Source organism: Endocarpon pusillum (assembly GCF_000464535.1).
Source record: "Endocarpon pusillum Z07020 unplaced genomic scaffold scaffold3400, whole genome shotgun sequence".
Taxonomy (NCBI): Eukaryota; Fungi; Ascomycota; class Eurotiomycetes; order Verrucariales; family Verrucariaceae; genus Endocarpon; species Endocarpon pusillum.
In genome coordinates, this window is record NW_006916319.1 from 618 (window position 1) to 21,237 (window position 20,620).

Consider the following 20,620-nt stretch of genomic DNA (forward strand, 5'->3'; position numbering starts at 1 on the left):
GTGCCCCTTATCTCGCTGAGGCCAGGTACAGATAACTGTAGGTACCTGTCATCAGTGATAGCTAGAATAGCAGCAGGGAGCTGGGTCCGAGATGAGCTCTGTGAGCCATGATCAGTGCCACAAGGAATATAGTCCTTAGCGTAAGTCGCGGGAGGATTTGTAACAGTTATAAAGACTAGAAGAGCTAATAGATTATTTTTTATTCTCTTTACATGCTTAATTAATATGTATAGAGCGTCTTAATCTATAAAAGGGGCTTTATTTAGGCTCCGCCTCCGATTACTTAAGGAAGAATAACAAACTTTGCTACTCTCTCTTTTCTCTGTTTAATTACGAATCATCTTAATTTAATAGTTCTTAAACCTTTATATAGTATAAGGTGTTTATATTAAATAGACTTTACATTACTCTTAGAGTAATAACTTTCTTATATAGTTAAATAACCCTAGATAGGTTCTCTAATAATTATGCTACAGATAAGAGAGTTTTGTATCATCTCTTAGAATAGTAAGTAAGTATTAAGCTTTTATTTATTGTAATAGCTTAAAACTAGAACAAGTTAATAGTCTATAAGTTACTAAAATAAAAGTTAAAGAATCTATCTATAATATGGCTATACATAGATATATATACTCTAACGCTAGTGAGTAAGGCCTGTATATACATGAGCTACGCTATAGGCTACAAAGCATTTATAATTCCTAATCTGGCCTCCTGTTGTATAGTGAAGTTTAGGCTTCCTTAATTAGGTAAGGCAAACCTCTTTATTTATAATTTGTCTGGATAGCTTACACACTTTAATAAGCGCCTTACAGCAGGAGTTTGCTTGCTACTACAAGTCAGTTATATAAGCGTTGCCTCCTAAGTATGTGGCTAGCCCATGCATTTCTTGTGCTATAGCAGAGAAAATGCATTATCTATCACAAGAATAATAAATTATATAATAAAGAATAATATTCTAAAACTAAATAAGCTTTTAAATTAAGTAATTTAATTAATTATATAAGAAAAGATAACCTTAATTAAGTATTTTTTTTAAGTATACTTAGACTAAAAAGTTTAATTAAATTATTATAAAATAATATATATAATAATACTTAAGAAATTAGAAAAAAGTAATTATATAAACTTAAGAATATATAAACTAATAGTTCTTTTTAATATTATAAAAAAAATTCTAAAAGCAGTTTAATATTTAAATTATCTAATATTATATTTAATTAATGTCACGTGTCACGTTGGAAGCAGGCGACGAGTTCGTGAGATCTTCAGCCCATGTTGAGTGCTATCCTAAGACTGCAGAGCCGACAAGGATGGCACTAGGGTCGCTCCTATATAGCGAGCATGCCCCTTACTAACGCGTAGTGCCAATTAATACCCGGCGGCCCTAGCGCTAGCGGCTAACAAGCATGGCAGCTGTGACATCACCCCCCCCCTCTAGAAGGCTCGACATATCCTTATGTCTGATAAGAAAACAACAGCAGAACAGCAGCAGAGCAACAGCACAATAATAGCACAGCATACCGACCCAACATATCCTCTTGCTACACGGTTACCAGTATCTACTAGTAGTGAGGCCTATCTCTTCCCACAGCAACCTTCACCCAGTCCTCTAATCTCTGACGCTGTCCCGACACAACAGCATCAACGCCGGCCTCTATGATCATATCAAAGGGGGCCACAACTGCCACTGATGCCATGCTACAGATTTTATAAATAATATTAATATTCTTATATATAGCAAAAGTATAAAGCAAAATTATCTAAAGCTAATAAAGATTTATAAGAAATATTTATAAGCAAAGAAACATAGCTCTAAATTCTGTCCTAATAAATATAAATTTATATATTTTAGTTATATAAAGAAGAAATTTAATATATTAATAGAAATTAATTTAAGAGATTAGAGCATAGGCTTTAAAAGCGATATTTATATTTTAGGAGTAAGACTAGACTTAGTACTAAGATAACAAGCATATATATATAGTTAAAGCAAAATTAGTCTATATAATTAGTGCCCTTTATATAATTATAAGCTTAATATAAAGAAGCTCCTTAGAAATAAGTAAACAAGTATATATAATTATTATCTGCCTAGTAATTATATATATAACTAGTATATAGTATACCTCTTAAGGAATTAAGAGCTCTTAGAAAGAGATTAGAGTAAAGCTCTAAAAGATCTAAGGAAAGTGCCTTTATATAATTACAAAAGTATATAAAGTTACTTTAATAGAGGCTTTAGAGATAAAGACCTTTACTCTATTACTAAATCTTTATATTAAGAGACTAGTAATTAAGGTAATCACTAGAATTTATATAACAAAAGTAGTAACTAGCATTAAGGAAATATGTAAACAAATCTGTAGATAAACAATAGGCAAAAAGGGGAGAACAGCAATTTCTCAAAACTCCTTAGCAGATTATATAAACACTTAGGCAGACTAGTTTATATCTGAACTCTAGGAGGCCTAATAGATAAAGAAGACCTTGCCTTTATAAGAAAAGAATTAGGAACAACACTATAATAAAAGGCTCTCAAAGTTATATAAAAGACTTACTTTATATTATAAGAGATAGAAAGACCGCTAGAAATCTAGCAAAAAGGATTATACTTAATAAAATATATAATAAAGATATATATAAATCTTAAAAAATATAAAAGTACTCTACTAATATAACTTTATATAAGCAAAATAGACTTTAATACCTTTCTATATAAAATAAAAGTTCTTAATATCTTAAGTCTAAATTATAACTGCTTAAGAGAAAAAAGTATGACAGTAGAATATAGTCTACTAAACTGCCCTAAGTAGTCTACAGAGAGGGAAGAGCTTATACACCCCCTCTATATGACTGATATTAAGGAAATCCTGACCTCTAAGAAGGGGTTAAAGGCAGCCATCAAGATAATCTAGCGTACGAAGATCCTGGACTAGTTCAGAAGGGCTATTAACTAAGACATAGAATAATGTTTATAAGGGTCAAGCGGAAATCAGGAAGAGGAAGAGGACAGCAAAATCGGGAAAAGGTATTATGAGGTAGAACTTATAGAGACTTAGGCCATAGCCTCAGGTCAACACGTGATGCCTTAGTACAGTGTCATGTGATAGTAAGCATGTTACTAGGAATGTCCTTAGGGGCTAGGGGCACGGCTCAGGAGGAAGGATAGGGGTACAATTCAGGAGGAAGGATAGGGGCACGGCTTAAGAGGAAGGATAAGGGCACGGCTCAGGAGGAAAGATAGGGGCATGGAGACAGGTACAAATAACCTGTACTTCTCTCTTGTATTATAGAACTCTCAAGTTTCGTCTCCTTATTTATAGGTAGTTAATCAAGAGCTTTTGCCTTTATTCATAATCCCTTATATTAGACAAAACTTCCTTCTTTATTAGATTGACTATCTCTAGATAGTAAAAGATACATTAATCTTATTATTTTAAAAGTCAGAGTATCAAAAGGCGATATTAGTTTTAGGCAGCTCCTTAATAGTAATCTTCTATCAAAAATCGTAATCTTAAAGTTCAAGGGAAGCAATAAAGGAATAGATTTTTTAATAGATAATAAATAGTATAACAAACAGGCTAGACAACAGACTAAATAACTAGAAAACTAGCAACAGCAATAGAGTAATAAGCTCCTTCAGCGTATTAGCTAATTAGAGAATAATCTTACATAGGAACAACAATAATAAAAGGCTCTGACTTAGCAACTTCAGATGTAATAGTTAAGCAGGGCAGAATAACTTATGTTGTAAGCTCTACTAGAAGAGAAGAAGCCTAGAAAGACAATTAAACTCAGGGAATACTCTAGCGGATAGAAGAGCCTAGAGCTCTGATTATAAATAACTACTGCTAAGCTAGCTATCAATTTTGCTAGATATATAAACAAAACGAAATTCTAGTTCCTAGTAAGGAAACTTAAGGGGGACGCTACAGAAAAACTAATAATATAGATTTATTAATATAGCAATTATAGATTTGTTAGCCCTAATGCCTTTTTATTAAAGGTTTGTAAAGTTTTCAGAGATTAGTATAAGCAGGAAAATGCGCTAGTATGTCTAAATCAGCTTTAGTAAGGAAACAGCAAGTCCTTTTAATCTCACCTTTAGGAGTTTAAAAAACTACTTTTAGAGTCAGATTAATTCTCAGATTTAAATGCTTCTAAAAAAGCCTCCTTAAAAGTAATAATTAATAAGGATTTATATAAATAAACTATCTTTATAAAAACCTGGCAAATAACTTATAATAAATATAAGGAATTATTATTAGAAGTTAGTAAGAAAATCTAGAGATTAAAGAAACCCTAGACCACGTATTAAGAATATTAGTAATAAAAGGAAGCTTCAATTATATAAGAGAGCGATTTGATAAATTAGGAACCTTTAATAGCGAAAGCGTTAATTAGTAAAAAAAAACGCGTAAAGTAAGTAATAGGCAATAAGCTTCAAAAGAGAAAAGACTAAGGACTCTATATATAATACAGAATAAATAGATATTTTATCTCTTAGTGCCTGTTCCTCTTAGTACAATGTCCTAAAAGACAGAAAACAAGGCAGTAACTAACACAGAAAGTATCGGTTGCTATTGCCCTGTTACTTAAGGAAGAAAGAGGAGAGAAGACAGTTGAGTTAGAAAACAAGTAGCTCTTGTAAGAAAGCGCAAGCAAAGGCTAAAGAATAGGGCAATAAAGGGAGAATAGCATTTATTCAAAATGAAAATGGCTAAACTATCCTTGCTAGTACTGGTAGTAATTAACCAAGTTTTTCCTGCTTAAGTATTAGTAGATTTAGGATATAAAGCTTATAGACTAATTAATTAATATTATGCCCTTTGCTATAACTTATAGCGTATACCTATTGCCCCCTATATAATAAATAGTATAAAAGGGGAATTAGATAAAGACTAATAACTTATAAAAGTTGTTAAAATAGAAATAAATATAAAAGGATATAAACAAAGTCTCTTCTGTTATATAATATCTAGATTAAAAGGCTATAAGATAATTCTTAGTTACTTATAAATGGAATTTAAGAAAGTAGACTTATAAGCTAGTAAGAACGAACTGCTTTTTAAAGAAACTAGGTTAGTTATAAAGTAGGAAAAGGACTTACTATAAGTAAACTACTAGCTAGTAAATACGGCAGCTTTTGATCTTTTTGCAAAATTATAAAAATATAGAAAAGTATAAGTCTTTGTTACTAGTCTAGCAGATATTAATAAAGTGCTTACTAAGAAGAAGAAAACAGACCTACAGACTAAGTTACTAAGTTAGATTAATCAAGACAAGTACCTAGATCTGTTTAGTATAAAGAAAGCAAATTAACTACCTCTTTATTAGCCTGGCGTTAACTACAAAATTAAGCTAGAAAAAGATAAGGATGGACAGACACTAAAAGCACTATAGGGCCTGTTATATAATATGTCTAGGGATGAACTATTAGTTCTACAAAAGACACTAAATAACTTACTAAATAAGGGATTTATTTATATATCTAATTTGCTAGCAGTAATACCTGTCCTCTTTGCAAAGAAATCAGGGGGCAGACTACGTTTCTGCTATAATTATTAAGTCCTTAATTATCTAACTAGAAAAGACTATTACCTATTATTATTAATCTAAGAAACCCTGAACTAAATTAGCAGAGCCTATTAACTTACTAAACTTGATATTATAGTAGCCTTTTATAAAATTTGAATAGCTAAAGAGGACAAATAAATGATAGCCTTTTAGACACATTTTAGGTTATATAAATAGATAGTGACTCCCTTTAGTCTAACAAATACTTTAAATACTTTCTAACAATATATTAATTAGGCGTTAAGAGAATACTTAGATAAATTCGTTTTAGTATATATTAATAATATTTTAATCTTTATTAAAGATTTACAGAAATAGCATTAAAAGTATATACATAAAGTACTAAATTAATTAAATAGTGCTGGCTTATATTTAAATTAATAAATATAAATTTAAAATAAAATTAACTAAATACCTTAGATTTATTATTAGTAAAAGGCAAATTCAAATAAATCTACAAAAAATTAAAGCTATTCTAAATTAGAAAGCCTTAAAAATAATAAAAGGTATATAAGCCTTCTTAGGATTTGCAAACTTTTATTACTAATTTATTAAGGACTTTTCAAATCTTATAGCGCTATTAACCTAATTAATAAAGAAGAACGTTCTATTTTATTAAAATTAATTTATATAAAAAGCTTTCTTAAGGCTTAAAAACCTCTTTATATTAAGCTTAGTACTAGTATAGTTTGACTTTAAACAAGAGACAGTATTAGAGATAGACTCGTCAGGATATTATATTATAAGAATCCTTTTATAATATAATAATAAGGGTTTTTTATAGCTTTATACTTATTTTTCTTAAAAGAACTAACTAGCAGAATATAATTATCAAATTTATAATAAGGAACTACTAATAATAATAAAATGCCTTTAAGAATAGGATACAAAACTATAAAGCATAAAGAAATTTAAGGTAATTATAGACTATAAGAACTTAGAATACTTTATAATAATAAGAAAACTCACAAAATAATAAGTCTGCTAGGCTAAAGAACTAAACAAATATAACTTTAAAATCAAATATTAGCCTAAAAAAAAAGGAATTTAATTAGATGTCCTAATAAGAAGAAAACAAGACCTGCTTATTTTAACAGAAGATAAATATATATAATACTAAGAAGGACAGCTTCTTTAATAATAAGGAAATATATTAAGAGCGAATTATTTAAGTTTATTAGATAACTTCCTATAATAGGATATAGCAGATAAAATTAAAGAACTCTAAAGAATCGCACTTAAGTATAATAAAGATTACCTGCGTCTTAAAGAATTAATATAGCAAGGATTACAGATATTCTTAACAGACTTACTTTGATAAGTAAGAGTCTTAATAACAGATTATAGACTAGATAAAGGGGATTAATTAACATATAAGAATTAATTATAAGTACCTAAATACAAATCTCTTTAAACTAGAATTATTTAAGAACTCTATAATTTATCTTTAATAATTTACTTTAATTAAGAAGGCACTATATTATTAGTAGGAAGACAGTATTTCTGGCCTAACTATATTAAGGAGGTATACTGATTTATAAGAAACTATAATACGTATAGCTATTTAAAAGTTTAGTAAGAAAAGAAACATAGGCTACTTTATTTACTAATAATTCTTAAAAGGCAGTAGAAAAAAATATTAATAGACTTTGTAAGGCCTCTACTAAAGAGCGATAATTATAAGATATTACTAGTAATAACTAATCACTTAAGTAAAGGCATTATCCTAAAAGCATGCCTAAATACTAAGGTAGAAATAATCACAAAAATATTCCTTAAATTATATTATAAAAGATATAGACTCTTTATTATAATAGTTTTAGATTAAGGGCCTTAGTTTATATATAGATTTTAAAAGCGGCTCTATTAATAATTACATATTTAATAAAGGATTTTAATAGCGTATTATTTAGAGATTAATAAAGCGATAAAACAAGTAAACGTAAAAGTTAAGATTATATTATAATAACTTATTAATTATAATTAAGATAATTAGGTAAAGAATTTACTTATTATAGAATTAGCATTTAGCGAACAAAATTCTACCTTTATAAAGACTAGCTTATTCTTTCTAAAACACAGATATTATCTAGAATTACTAGAGCTATTTAAACTAAATAGTATAGGTAAAAAAACAACCCTAATTTAAAAAGCTAATAATATTATAGTTAAACTAAAGCAAATAACAGAGTAGGCTTAGTTAGCTATAGCTAATGTGTAATAAGAACAGGAACTACAGGCAAATCAACATAAGAAAGCCTAACTAGCATATAAAGTCAGTAATAAGGTATAGTTATCCTTAAAGAATATCTTAATAGATTAACCTTTTAAAAAGTTAGATGATAAAGCAGCAAAGTATACTGTAACAAAGGTAGTTAGACTGCAAAGCTACTGCCTTAACATTACTAGTATACATAATGTATTTAACGTTGACCTGCTCCAGCTAGCAGCTACTAACACCCTTCCTTTATAGCGCTTAAAAGACTATTAGCCACTATCAATAATTATCAACAAGGAAAAGGAATTCAAGATAGAGACAATTCTAGGGGAAAGGATACGCCGCCGTCAAAAGCAATACAAAGTCAAATGGAAAGGTTACTTGAGACTGTCGTGGGAGCCAGCTTCCGCTCTGGAGGATACCGTCGCCCTAGACGAGTATAAACGACGGAGAAGGGGGGGTGATGTCATGGGGTAGAACCCATGGAGACCTGGGCCACAGCCTCAGGTCAACACGTGATGCCTTGGTACGGCGTCACGTGATAGTGAATAGCTGAGTCAAGAAGGCAGCTATAGTTAGATATTTAAGAGCTAGGGATAAATAGGAAGATAAAGAGAGAAGAGGAGGGAAAAGAGAAAAGGGAAAAAGAGTAAAAGACTCCAAAAAGAAGTCAAAGGCAGCCATCAGGATGATCCAGCGTACGAAGATCCTGGACCAGTTCAGAAGGGCCGTTGACTAAGACGTAGAATAACGTCTATAAGGGTCAAGCGGAAATCAGGAAGAGGAAGAGGACAGAATAAAGGAAGAGGACAGAACAGAGGAGGAAGAAGGGGGAAGGAGAGAAAGGAAGAAGGGAGGACTGTACGAGTAGCGAGAGAAGGTTGACGAGCAGACCTACATAGGCTTTTAAGTCTGAATTAGGTTAATAGAATTTATTACTACTTATAAATCTTATAAACATTATATTTAGTACCCCTTATAATATTATATTCTTAATATCTGTATAATTAATAGTTATCTTATTTAGAAGAGAGATATAGCAGACACAAAGAAAAGAGATCAACGCCTGTTTTAAAAAGCGCTTATTAATACCCTTCTTAATACGCCCTATCCTCTACTGCCTATTAAGTATAAGAGCAAGTCTATAGCCCTGCCAAATAGAGCAACTCTTGATCATTGCTAGCAGCCCTTAGAGAAGCGTGGATACTATATATAATGCAAAAAGAGCGCTCAAGAGGAGGAGAAGAGCAGCAGGCCAGCATTAGCCGAAATCGTCAATTACGCCGGTTCTAAGCGTACGAAACTGTCGCACGGAGGATGTAGAAGCTGCAACGTATATCTATGCGTAAAAGGGCGGTGTTTTGAGCAATTCCACTGGCAGTAGCTAAATAATTTCCTGCTGGCGGTTTTTGCTCGATTTCTATATATGCCAAGCAATTTTGACGCTAAAATGCAGCAAATTCCCACCGGCGCGTGGGATAGAGTACTAGTTCTGTGTCAAGATGCGCAGTCTTGGCAGTAATCTGTGGTCGCGTCACGCGTGTCAAGTGTTGCACATAAATTAGTCTTCACAAACCCGAGCCCACCAGGTAATTGGCTGCCAAAACAATACTGACCATGCTATGATAAATCTCTTTGACACTTGCAGGTACACTTTTGGTCAAGTACTTGGTCTCATGGCTCCGATGGAGGTTGACGAGGCTGCTCCAGCACTCTTCGCGCAATGTCGGTTTGCGCTGGTCTGCGGCGACGGCCTGGACGATGATGCTGCAAAGAAGGTATGCGATATTCACGGACTGCGGCACATTGTTCTAACAGATACCAGCTTGCAAGCACCCTGAAATTGCACGGTGGAGAAATTGTGACTGATCAATACGATGGCGAAAATCTACCACTTGAAGAACTCACCCATATCATTTGCGCCACATGCGACTTTCCCAGCTATGATGCCGCGTCAGACGCTTTGATACCAGTAATCAAACCACACTGGGTCGATGCTTCCCTGGCAAAATCAAAGCTCGCCAATCCTCGTCAATATAGTTCAGATCCTCGATTGATCATGTCTAATGTCGTTATTTGCTGTGCCGACTTGCCCGAAGGAGACAAAGATGCGATCATTGGTGGTGTACTTGCGATGGGAGGATTGCATTCTGCAAAAGTTTCGAGCATGGTTACACATATCGTCGCGTTGACCATGGATTCGGAAATCTGCAGAAGTATTGCTATGAGGAAGCTCAACATGAAGATTGTTTTGCCTCATTGGTAGGCTTAGTTTATCTTCCTCGTGACGCCTATTTGCTGACAATCGTCACAGGTTCGATGACTGTCTCAAACTCGGACGCCGGATCGACGAAAACCCATACCTCCTCCCAGATCCTGAGATCCTTCGCCACTCTAATGCTATCGCACCGAGGGCTGCAGAAAATGGACATCTCACTGGTGCCATTGACCCTGATCCATCTCATGCTCCGTCTTCAACCACCATCCGCTCACCACGTGGTCCCCTTCAGGTCTTCGCCAGGAAGAAAGTTATGTTGTCTCAAGATCTTGGTATAGGCAGTCATCTCAAGGATGTCCTAAAGGATTTAATCGAGGAAAGTAGCGGTCATGTGACTGAAGATTCGCGCAAGGCCGACATGTTCATATGCAAGTATCGTGAGGGGCCTGACTACCGTCTGACGTCGCAAGCTGGCAAAGACGTTGGCAACCTCGCTTGGCTCTACTATCTGATCACCAACAACTCTTGGACGTCGCCTATGCGTCGGTTATTACACTATCCTATTGCTCGCAATGGCCTTCCCGGATTTCAAGGGCTCCGCATCAGCTTGTCCAACTACAGTGGAGAGGCTAGATTATATCTGGAGAATCTCATCACAGCTGCAGGTGCAGAGTGTACAAAAACACTGAAACAGGACAATACCCATCTAATCACTGCACACATCATGAGCGAGAAATGTGCGGCCGCAAAGGACTGGGGAGTGCACATTATCAATCATCTGTGGCTAGAAGAAAGCTATTCGAAATGGAAATTACAGAGCATCACAAATTCCCGATATACGCATTTCCCTCGTCGAACCAATCTAGGAGAGGTGGTAGGGCAAACGAAAATCGATCGTCATGCTTTGGAGCATTATTTTTTCCATACCGAGGATACGGAAATGGAAGACGCTAAGGATCAATCACAACCCATGCAACGGAAAGATCCAAACATGGCGCCAATACCAACTAGCAGTTCGGTAAATACCCCTCGAACGCCTCACGTGAGACAGAAGGCAGCCAGAAACAGTGCTCATGCTGCCGGGACGCCGCGGCATTCCACAGGTGTGGAAAGAAAGTCAGAGGCCGGCAAGATGCGGACTCCGGCAGCAGGACGGATTGTCAGTGACGGCAAAGAGAACCAAACCCCCTCAACAACGAGTAGTCGCAAGGCTAAAGATGCAGCGGCCGCACGTCTCCATGACATTGTTTCGGATATCACTTTGTACGAAAAAGAAAAGAAAAGAGTAGGTGGTGTTGTCTATGGTGGACGTCGAAAGAACGACCCTGATCGAGTGGGGGCTGATCGGAAGAGGTCAATCACTGAGGATCCTGATAGTGATGCGACTGAGGGCGGAGAGTCGAAACGATTGCGGACTGGTACGGCTCGATCGACGATTCACTTACTAGTATCAGGATACAAGAAATGGGTTTCACATCCAAAACTCGAGGATGCCAACAAGGTCCGTTCCCTGCACCCCCAGTGTCTGCTCTTGACTGACGTTTACAGAAACAATTAAGAGATCTTGGAATCATTGTGACGCAAGACCCATCTCGCGCAAGTCATCTTGCAGCTCCAAGCATCCTTCGGACCCACAAATTTATCTCAGCCATGGCGTACGCGCCAACCATCGTATCCACTGATTTCATCGACCAATGCCTTGAAGAAAACGAATTCCTACCCCCTGAAGACTTCCCGTTGCAAGACAAAGCAAATGAGAAGCGCTTCCAGATTTCGCTCGCCGAATCGCTGAAGCGAGCTAAGGAGAACCACAACAAGCTATTTGAAGGTCGCACGATATACTGCGTGGAGATTATCAATGGAGGTTTCGACACATACAAGTCCATCATCGAAGCCAATGGAGGTCAATGTAATATGTATCGAGGAAGACCCGGGACAATGGTGCCGTCACGACGAGCGGATAGTGAAACAAGTACGGCAGAGGAGGCAACCCAGGCAGAAGTCTTTTTGATCAGCGGCCAAGACCAGGAACGCCTCTGGTCCAGGTTCCGACACATGGCTGAGAGAAGCAGGAAGATCCCCAGAATTGTGCGATCGGAGTGGTTGATTGAATCGGCTATGGCGCAGAAGATCCTGCCAGTTGGTCCTCATGAGCTTCGCTGATCCTCGTACTGTGGTACCAGCCCGCTCCTCGAGAAGGGGTTTTGCTCCACAATGTTTGAAGAGAGCTGGGTTTTGCATAGCGTAGGCGTATCTTCGGTGTGCCGTCCAGTGTTGGAGTGATGCTAGGTAGGCAGTGAGGTTTGCAATTAAAGAGCATCGATTCAAAAGAACTTGACTCCTTCTTGCCCCTCTCCTCCAAACACCTGCGCCTTTCCTTTCTTGACCAGAGTCCCCAGACTCTTCCTCAGTACCTCCATGTCCATTCCATGAAATTCCTGACTTTCCGTCGCCTCACCCTCTACTAATTCGTACAGCGTCAGCACCGTTCCCTTCTGACCCGTCCCATCAACCCAAGCCTCCAACACCCCAGCCCATTCCTCCGGTCTACGCCACCAGATCCACGCGCTTGCTTTCTCGGTAGCCGGTCCGATCCACTCAGCGCGATTATCACCCTCCTTACTGGTCATGTAATCGACAACTGCTTTAGCGTCATGTGCTGAGAGGCGACGCTTTAGCTTCGAATTGTGGAAGAGAGGCGATTCGAGGGCATCTGAGAGGAGAAGCTTGAATATACGGTGGTGGCGGCAGTACGATTGGACCAGGGACGACCATTTGGAGAGTTGAGCTGAGCGAGTCTGAGCGTTTGGTTGTGGGCTAAAGAAAGGTGGGAAGGAGTAAGTGGGAGGGAACGTGAACATGGAAGAGGTTGTCAGAGACGATGAGGCTGTTGCCATGGTATGCTGTGACTTTTGCTTATACCAATGCCTTTCCGACCCTGAAGGTGGTTGACAAAGGTCGCAACACATGACAGAATGTTATAATCCGTTGCTAGATTAGATTAGATAAGATAAGATTAGATCGTGGATAGATGCCTGCTATGGTACCCTTCAACCCACACCCAGCTTGACCTACCACTCAAACACACTCATTTCACATTATTTGCCCGACTCTATCCGCTTTGAACACATCACATTCACTTGCTTGGTATCAAACATGTCGGGTGAGTATACAGCCCTTCACCACCCGCTCTACAAAACACGTATACAAACTGATTTTGACATCCCCTTCCTAACCGAAGACAACGACCCCGACTCCTCCATGCTCTCCACCCCGTCCAATGAAGACGAGCACGACTCAGATCAAAATCTTTACAACGAAGACGAAGATCAAGACCTCTTCCCCTCCTCCGACCGACCCTCAACACCTAAGAACAATCACCTCAATGCAACCGCGCCAGGCGAACTGTCACCCCCACAATCACAGTCTACTTCACAACGGGTAGCAACTGAGCCGGACGAGTCGGTAGAGATGGGTGGAATGGGTAATGGCGACGGAGCGGGGGCTTTCGACAGTGTGAATGTGAGCGTGAATGGGACGGATGGGGCTGGAGAGATGATGGGCGGGCAGCAGAATGGCAACGACAAGCAGTATGTGCCGGGTAGTGGATGGAAGAATAGGAAAGCACAGGAGGATTACCAGCGGGCGGCGGAGACCTTGGTGGATCGCGACTTTAGTTTGCGGGAGTTCGGGGACCTGTTTGATGATCGGGCGGTTGTGCAGCAGCAAGAACTACAGCAGGAGCAGCAGCCGGAGCAAATACAGCAGCCAGAGCAATTGCAGCAGCAGGCCGGTAATGGCACAGGAGGAGAGGCAGCGAAACAGGAATCATAAAAAGTGCTAGAATCGATGGCATAGCGATGGCGTCCTGGATCACTCTTATGATTGACTGATAGCAAGCCTGAAGAAGCAAGACGCTGGTTTCATAAAGAACTGGAAAATTGTGTGGCAGAGTGCCCAATGCTTATGGAAACCCCCCTGCTGGAGCGGTCTGCCTTCCAGACGCCTGCAATGCTCGCAGAGGCAAAAAGTCCCGTAATGTAATACACATTACAAAATCACCTCCTCGATGCACTCGGAGCCAGCCCCGGCACATTCGAGTACCTCTCATCCCGCTCCGTCTTAAACATAACCTGACACCAAAACTCCCTACTATCATTATCCCACCAAGTCCAGAACTTATCCTCGCGTCGATCCACCTCCCTAGCCTGCAACTTAAACCCACAAGTCTCATACGGCTCGGCTGCGATGAGGAGGTACTGGAAATTCTTATCCGGGGGATCATCAACCTTCTGCTCGTAAGCGCTCATGAATCTTACTCGCGGCTCCACACCGGGCGAGATCTCGGGGTATTGAAGCTGAAACAAAAGTCCATGCTGTCTCGTAAACGGATCCCTCGTCTTGGTGATCTTGTACCCCGGCCGCCCGATCTTAACCACGTTCTTCCTGACCGCCACACCGCCCATCGTCATTCCCCCGAGCGCTGCCGCTCCATCCTTGGCCTCCTTCTGCTCCCTGGCCGCGCGCCTGGCGAGGTTGGTTTGATGTTTTCGGCCCTGGGTGTGCGCAAGGTAGGAGCCGTCATTTTGGTGAACGGTGAGACACAGCCTGCATTCGAAGGAGCCGACGTGGTTCTTGAAGAAGTAGGGGTCTTTATCTAAGTCGATGGTTTCGAGGGCGAGTTTGCGCAGTCGTTCGCGGCGGTCCGCGTTGGTAGCGCTTTGGGAGGCGACACCGCCACCGCCGAATTTGGAGCCCGCGCGGTTTTGATAGTCCATGGGTAAAGGTGGTTGAGGTGTTGTGATCGAGAGACTGGAGGAGGTGTTGACAAGAAGTCTTGGTTACGGAGGTAATTGGAGATAAGATTTTGGGGGTGAGACCTTTATCTGGTTAGTCAGTACCGCCGCTTTTGCTCAAGCGCTATCCATCCTCGACTCACCCTCTGCTCATCTTGCTCACCCATTTGCTCAGACTGCTCAGATCTTGTTCAGTCATGTTTTCCTTCCACCCCAATGGGCCAATCATGAATCGTGACCTAACTGTTGTGCAGTTTCTGTCAAGTTTAAATGACGAGGTTCAGGTGCCCAGTTCGTGGACCTTAAAGCCTTTGAACTAGTCCTAGCCCCTTCAAAATAACTAAAATTTTGGTTAGCTTTTAGAAATATCTACCTTTTGATGTTTTTTCTCACTTTCATTATTTGTTAAATCTTTTTCTGCTACTATTTATTGGACAGATGACAACATTGGACTGCAGCTCCACGAGCCTAGAGCCCATACCTTCGCTCTCTTCCCTGTCATCTGCCTCTATTCTCCATCATGATGTGGAAATTGATACAACCCTCTACACGAGAACTTGGGGACAGCATCCTGCAGAGGACGATTCACAGGCAGTGCCCGCTTGGGTGGGTTTTTGCGGTAAGCGCTGACGAGGGCCTGGCCACCCTGAGAGGCATCGTGTGACGACAGTCAATCTAGTGTAACTTGCGATGCCAGAGCAGCCGAGTTAGTGGCAGTGTTCACAGTGTCATTGAATGTGACAAGGCAAACGGACAAAGTACTATGTGACACAAACCCCCCTTCCCCTCAGCTGTATAGAGATGCAGTCTAGTTCGACTGCCAGGCAAAGTTCCCGCCTGAAGGGGTATCATCTGACCAGCGGACGAATGCCGCATCGCAATAACAGGGACCTCTGCGTAGCTGCGCTGAAGCTGACTACGAGTTTGCTTTGATCCTGGGGAGGTCGACTTTCTCGGCAGGATCGGGAAGACAAAGCCAGTGCCATTGGAATGCTGACGCGAAATGGGTGTAATATGACCAATGGAGGAAGTGCCTCATCACAGTTACCGTGGTCTATGCCTGTTGGTCCGATCCAGGTTTAGCAGAATGTGTCCGCAATAGTCCCGCAGAGTTGAGTCCAGTGGGAAGCCATCAAGCCGAGCAAAATAATCAAGAAACCTCCCCGTTGTAGCAATTTGATACTGAAGCTGTACATCATTCAAGAAGGTCTCGCCAATCCATACAGTCAGGCGAAATATAAAAGGGATCCCACGGTTCATATCCTTTACAGCCACGATCGTAGCAAGAAGCACAAATTTTCTCGGCCGCCTGGACCTCGCACCCGTATCGAACTTGCTCGAATTTATTACATTCACTGCACACGAACCCGTGCCCTCCGAGCGCTCCTCCAAACTGGAGATATGTTCCTCGCCGATATCTTTGATGTGAAACCCCACATGTTATGCAAAAGCGCTGCATTCTTTCCGCTATGGTACCCTGTCCAAGTTTTCCGCGTTTACCCTTCATCATGGCGTTGGAGAATTGGCCGGCAGAGCGGATTTTCAGGCAAAGATGACATGCGAAGAAGTCTAGTTGGTCAACTGGCTGCCTGGACTCCGCTGGCTCGAACTCTGCTGCGTTGTACTCTGGCCATCGTTCTATTTCGAGGAGGTCTGCCATGCTATAGGCTTTATTTTTCGACCTGTCAGAAGACGGTACACAGGAACTTGTCTTGATGTTTCGGTTGGGGTCTTCGATTTTGGCATACAGATCACGGCAGGTGAGTCCTAAGGCCAGACGTGATCCATAGCTTAAGTAGCTTTGTATTTCCAGCAAGATTTCTGCAGGCAAGGCTGGCAAGGAATTTGCTGACATGATTGAAAGGTGGAATTGATGGAGGTAATATAGACTACAGTCGTACGCTTTTTGCGATTAAAGAATTGAAGCTTTGAAGGTCTTTGTCAATCCGGCCTAACTAAGTTAGTCCTAATTTCCATCATAGTAGGGGCGCACCAGCCTGACAATAGTTATGCCCACTCTGCAGCGAATGCCATTACCTCACTATACATAAAAATTGAAAGGAAGAGAGCTTGAGAGTTTCAAGCATGTAACAAAAGGAGATTAGTTGTAATCTACTGGCTTAGACGGTAAAGAGGAGGTCAACTCTTCTGCGAGGATCTAAACCAAAAAGGAAGAGGAGAAAAAGGTTATGGCTGTGACATGCGGCTGCGCCACAGCCTGGTTGCCTTCTGGACGACGCCACTCTCAAACTCATCTCCCGTCATATGAATTTTGTTTCTGCCAACGACTTTGAATGTGATCATGGCGGCCCCCATTGACCCAGTTCAAGCAGCCTTCCAAAGCGTGATACATGATTTCAAGGACAAGCTCAGTGACACCAAGCTCTACAATGAAATATTGAAAACGACGTCTATTGACGAAGTATACGATGCCACTGACAAGCTCCAGGAGGAACAGGCAAAAAATGGCCACCTCCGTCATCTGTCCAAAATCGAGCCGTACCTTGAACGACTCAGGGAGTACTCCGGTGCCATAGACACATTCGTCCAGACAAAGCCAAATGTTCTCGCACTCATATGGGGCCCGATCAAGTTGCTAATCCAGTGGACCAGCACTTTGAAGCAGTCGTTCGACGCAATCATCAATACGACAGAGGAGATTGGCGGGCTCCTCCCCGAATTCAAAGAAGTCAACCAGCTATTTGCACACAATGTACAGCTTAAGGACGTTTTGGTACTCTTTTTCCAGGACATCCTCGACTTCTACCTTGTTGCCTTGCAGTTCTTCAGTAAGCCTAGTAAGTTCCTCCCATAGCGACTAAGGTGCGATTTTGTTTGCATGGTCTTTTGACAATCTGGGCTCTTAAGGGTGGCGATACGTCTTCGAATCATTGTGGCCCAAACAGAGAGATAGAATTAAACTAGTGATAACAAATATTGGACGACACACTGCCCTCATGAGGAATGAATTCCGTATGGAGCACATTCGAGAAGAGCGCGATGCTCGTCTCCGAGCACTAGAGCACTTCGAGAAGATGGACAGGTCCAACAGGCAGCAGGAGTACAACATCATCAAGACTGGTATATCACCAAAATCCTATGACGATAAGTTGGATTGGCTCTATGGCCGCATTTGTGAAGGGACTGGCAAGTGGCTATTGAGAGACCCAACATTCGCAAAATGGCTGGACTTTGCAGATGTCTCAACGAAAATAGTCTGGCTCCAAGGAATTCCCGGAGCAGGTCGGTCAAAGCCCAATCATGAGAGTCATTGGCTATCTCTAATCACAATGACAGGAAAAACATTTTTGGCTGGAACCGTCATCAGCAAGGCTAAAACCACTGGGCGGGCAATATTTGCCTTCCTTAGCCATGTCTTCAGCAGCACATCCGCCTTATCAATATTACACTCCTTGATATTCCAACTCGCGTCCGACGATGACGATCTGCAAGCTGCACTTTGCCAATCGAGTCGAGCAGATCTCAAGAACAGTATCACTGTTGCTGTCAGTCTCCTGACAACGCTTCTCAAATGTGCCGGACCGGTATATATCATCATTGACGGCGGAGATGAGATTCATGAGATTGAGCGCGGAAGACTGTTCCGGCAACTTCTCGAACTGTCCAAGAACTGCGAGGAGACAAAGATCCTGATAAGCTGCAGACCAGAAGCTGATATAATAGCAATCCTTGGCTCGGCATCCACGTCGATTCGTGTGGACAACCGCAACGCCGGCAGCATTCAGGCCTTCATAACTCGTCAGAGCCAAAGGTGGTTCGAAACTCGAAACTTCCTTTCCAAGGAAAGGGCTGAGATCGAGGGATTACTGGCCCCAATTGCGGCCAATGCAAAGGGTATGTTTTTCTCAGATCAGGTCTTACTATATTAGCTCTGGCTGACCCGGGAAGGCATGTTCCTATATGCGAAGGTCCTTTGGAGCAGCATTGAACTTTTGACCGACGTTCAATCTATTCGAGAGGAATTGAGAGTACTGCCAGAGGATCTAGATGCCGCGTAAGGACTTGGGAATTTGGGTTACCATAATTTACATGCCTGACTCCAAGTAACAGTTACGCCCGGATCCTCTCAAGAATTAACAATCTACCTTCTGTCAAGGCGAAAAATCAAAGACGAAATATATTGGGATGGGTCGGTTGCTCTCCAACACCTCTGACGATTCAAGAACTAGAACAAGCCCTGATGGTCGACGTCGAAAATGTGGACGGCATTGTGCGGGTACCATGCAGTTTAAATATTGTCGAACTCTGCGGGCCAATTGTGGAAGTGGTTGATGAATACGTCCAGTTTGTTCACTTTACAGTCAAAGAGTATGTCGCTTTGTTGCGAAAATCCAAAAAACGAATATTATTGGCTGATTTCCATAGATACATATTCAACCCACGGGTCGACGGCAGTATCGACAACACAGAAGCGACTCTTAGCCTTGCCAAATGCTGCATCTGGTACCTTCTCCAAAGTCACTTTGATCCGCGGATTACAGATGACGAGGTTGCGGATAATATAATCTCTGGTAAATACCGGTTACACAACTTTGCCGTAACTATGTGGTCAGAGCTTGTCAAGCGTTACATTAGCCTGAATGGGTCAAAGTCTCTGTCAACCAAACTGATCTCCGCGCTTGAATGCCTTGCGATAGAAAGATCCAACAGCGACTTTAGCGGCAGCATCGAGCTGGCTGGTCAGTCCGACCAGCCGCAGCTGGAAAAATTCAAAGACCAGTGGCCGGAACTACACACAATGCTATGTCATGTAGCTCAGTTTCGTTGGCGATGCTCCAGTTCTGATTATCATATGAGCAAAGGTAAGATGTCCTGATGGCCGTGCAATCTGCTTTTTCTTAAATCGGACAGGAGATTTATGGATATGCTTCGACCCCCTGACAACCTGTCATGTATCCATATCCATCTATGAGCAATTCGAGGAATCATTGTGCAGAACCAAGAAACATGCGGACCATTGCTCCTGCCTGCTGTTGGAACGACACTACGGACGACGCCCTTTCAAGTGCGGGTTTTTAGGATGCTCGTTTCTTCGCTATGGCTTCCCTACGAAGTCCCTCAGAGACTCACACGTTAGGCACCATGACCGTCCTTGGAAGTGCGCCGTGCCGTCATGCGAATATGCAGAGACGGGATTTCTCTCCCGGAGAATGAGGGACGAACATCTGGATTCTTACCACCAGGAAGCACAATCGCACAACAATTTGTTGCCGAATGATCTTGACGCAGATGATATACAGCCTCTCTTGTTCGATCTCGTTGGATTAGACAGAGTTGAGGCGGTGAAGAGTGTTCTGCATCATTTCAACAAGCTCGACTCCTCTGTCCAAAAAGAACTAGGAAAACTAGCTGCCTCCTCCGGATCTGCTGCCATGGTCCAGTTGATATGCATCGCTGATAGCAATAGGATAAGCACATACCCGGACTTCTTGATTGAGTCAATAAGGGGTACGAACTTTGAAACGTTGAGATGGTTTCTATCTCGGATTGACAGTGAAGTACAAGAGGATAAATTTCACCTTAGTGCTTGGAAATTCGTCCTGGTGGCACTTTTAGAGATGGGATCTATAGAAATGTTCCAAGAGTGCGAGAAATACCTCCTCGCCGCATTTAGTACCACCACACATGGCAAGTATGTTAGATCTCAAGTTGTACGACACATGTGGCTAAAGGTGATCAGTGCTACAGCTGGAAGTCCAGATAGAGAGAAAGTTCTTTGCTCAATTTGGGCCGGCTTGAAAGTGGGAAAGTCGAACTCAGACTTAAATAACATAGAGTCTCTGGGGG

At 41.0% G+C, this 20,620-nt stretch overlaps 5 protein-coding genes across 5 annotated transcripts; 3 read left to right on the forward strand and 2 right to left on the reverse strand.

Annotated features, from left to right (window-relative positions):
• Positions 1 to 9,474: 9,474 nt before the first annotated feature.
• Positions 9,475 to 12,179, forward strand: EPUS_08993 (uncharacterized protein; the record flags this gene model as incomplete). The annotated part of the gene is made up of 4 exons (XM_007804472.1): positions 9,475 to 9,576; positions 9,624 to 10,060; positions 10,113 to 11,517; positions 11,565 to 12,179. The coding sequence occupies 4 exons, from the start codon at positions 9,475 to 9,477 to the stop codon at positions 12,177 to 12,179; spliced, it is 2,559 nt and encodes an 852-aa protein (XP_007802663.1).
• A 161-nt stretch (positions 12,180 to 12,340) lies between these two features.
• On the reverse strand, positions 12,341 to 12,913 carry EPUS_08994 (uncharacterized protein; the record flags this gene model as incomplete). The annotated part of the gene is made up of 1 exon (XM_007804473.1): positions 12,341 to 12,913. The coding sequence occupies one exon, from the start codon at positions 12,911 to 12,913 to the stop codon at positions 12,341 to 12,343; it is 573 nt and encodes a 190-aa protein (XP_007802664.1).
• A 259-nt stretch (positions 12,914 to 13,172) lies between these two features.
• EPUS_08995 (uncharacterized protein) lies at positions 13,173 to 13,850 on the forward strand (the record flags this gene model as incomplete). Its single annotated transcript, XM_007804474.1, has 1 exon — positions 13,173 to 13,850. The coding sequence occupies one exon, from the start codon at positions 13,173 to 13,175 to the stop codon at positions 13,848 to 13,850; it is 678 nt and encodes a 225-aa protein (XP_007802665.1).
• A 224-nt stretch (positions 13,851 to 14,074) lies between these two features.
• Positions 14,075 to 14,794, reverse strand: EPUS_08996 (uncharacterized protein; the record flags this gene model as incomplete). Its single annotated transcript, XM_007804475.1, has 1 exon — positions 14,075 to 14,794. The coding sequence occupies one exon, from the start codon at positions 14,792 to 14,794 to the stop codon at positions 14,075 to 14,077; it is 720 nt and encodes a 239-aa protein (XP_007802666.1).
• A 2,320-nt stretch (positions 14,795 to 17,114) lies between these two features.
• EPUS_08997 (uncharacterized protein) lies at positions 17,115 to 20,537 on the forward strand (the record flags this gene model as incomplete). The annotated part of the gene is made up of 8 exons (XM_007804476.1): positions 17,115 to 17,610; positions 17,681 to 18,055; positions 18,110 to 18,667; positions 18,722 to 18,827; positions 18,884 to 19,141; positions 19,199 to 19,635; positions 20,021 to 20,465; positions 20,522 to 20,537. The coding sequence occupies 8 exons, from the start codon at positions 17,115 to 17,117 to the stop codon at positions 20,535 to 20,537; spliced, it is 2,691 nt and encodes an 896-aa protein (XP_007802667.1).
• Positions 20,538 to 20,620: the final 83 nt, after the last annotated feature.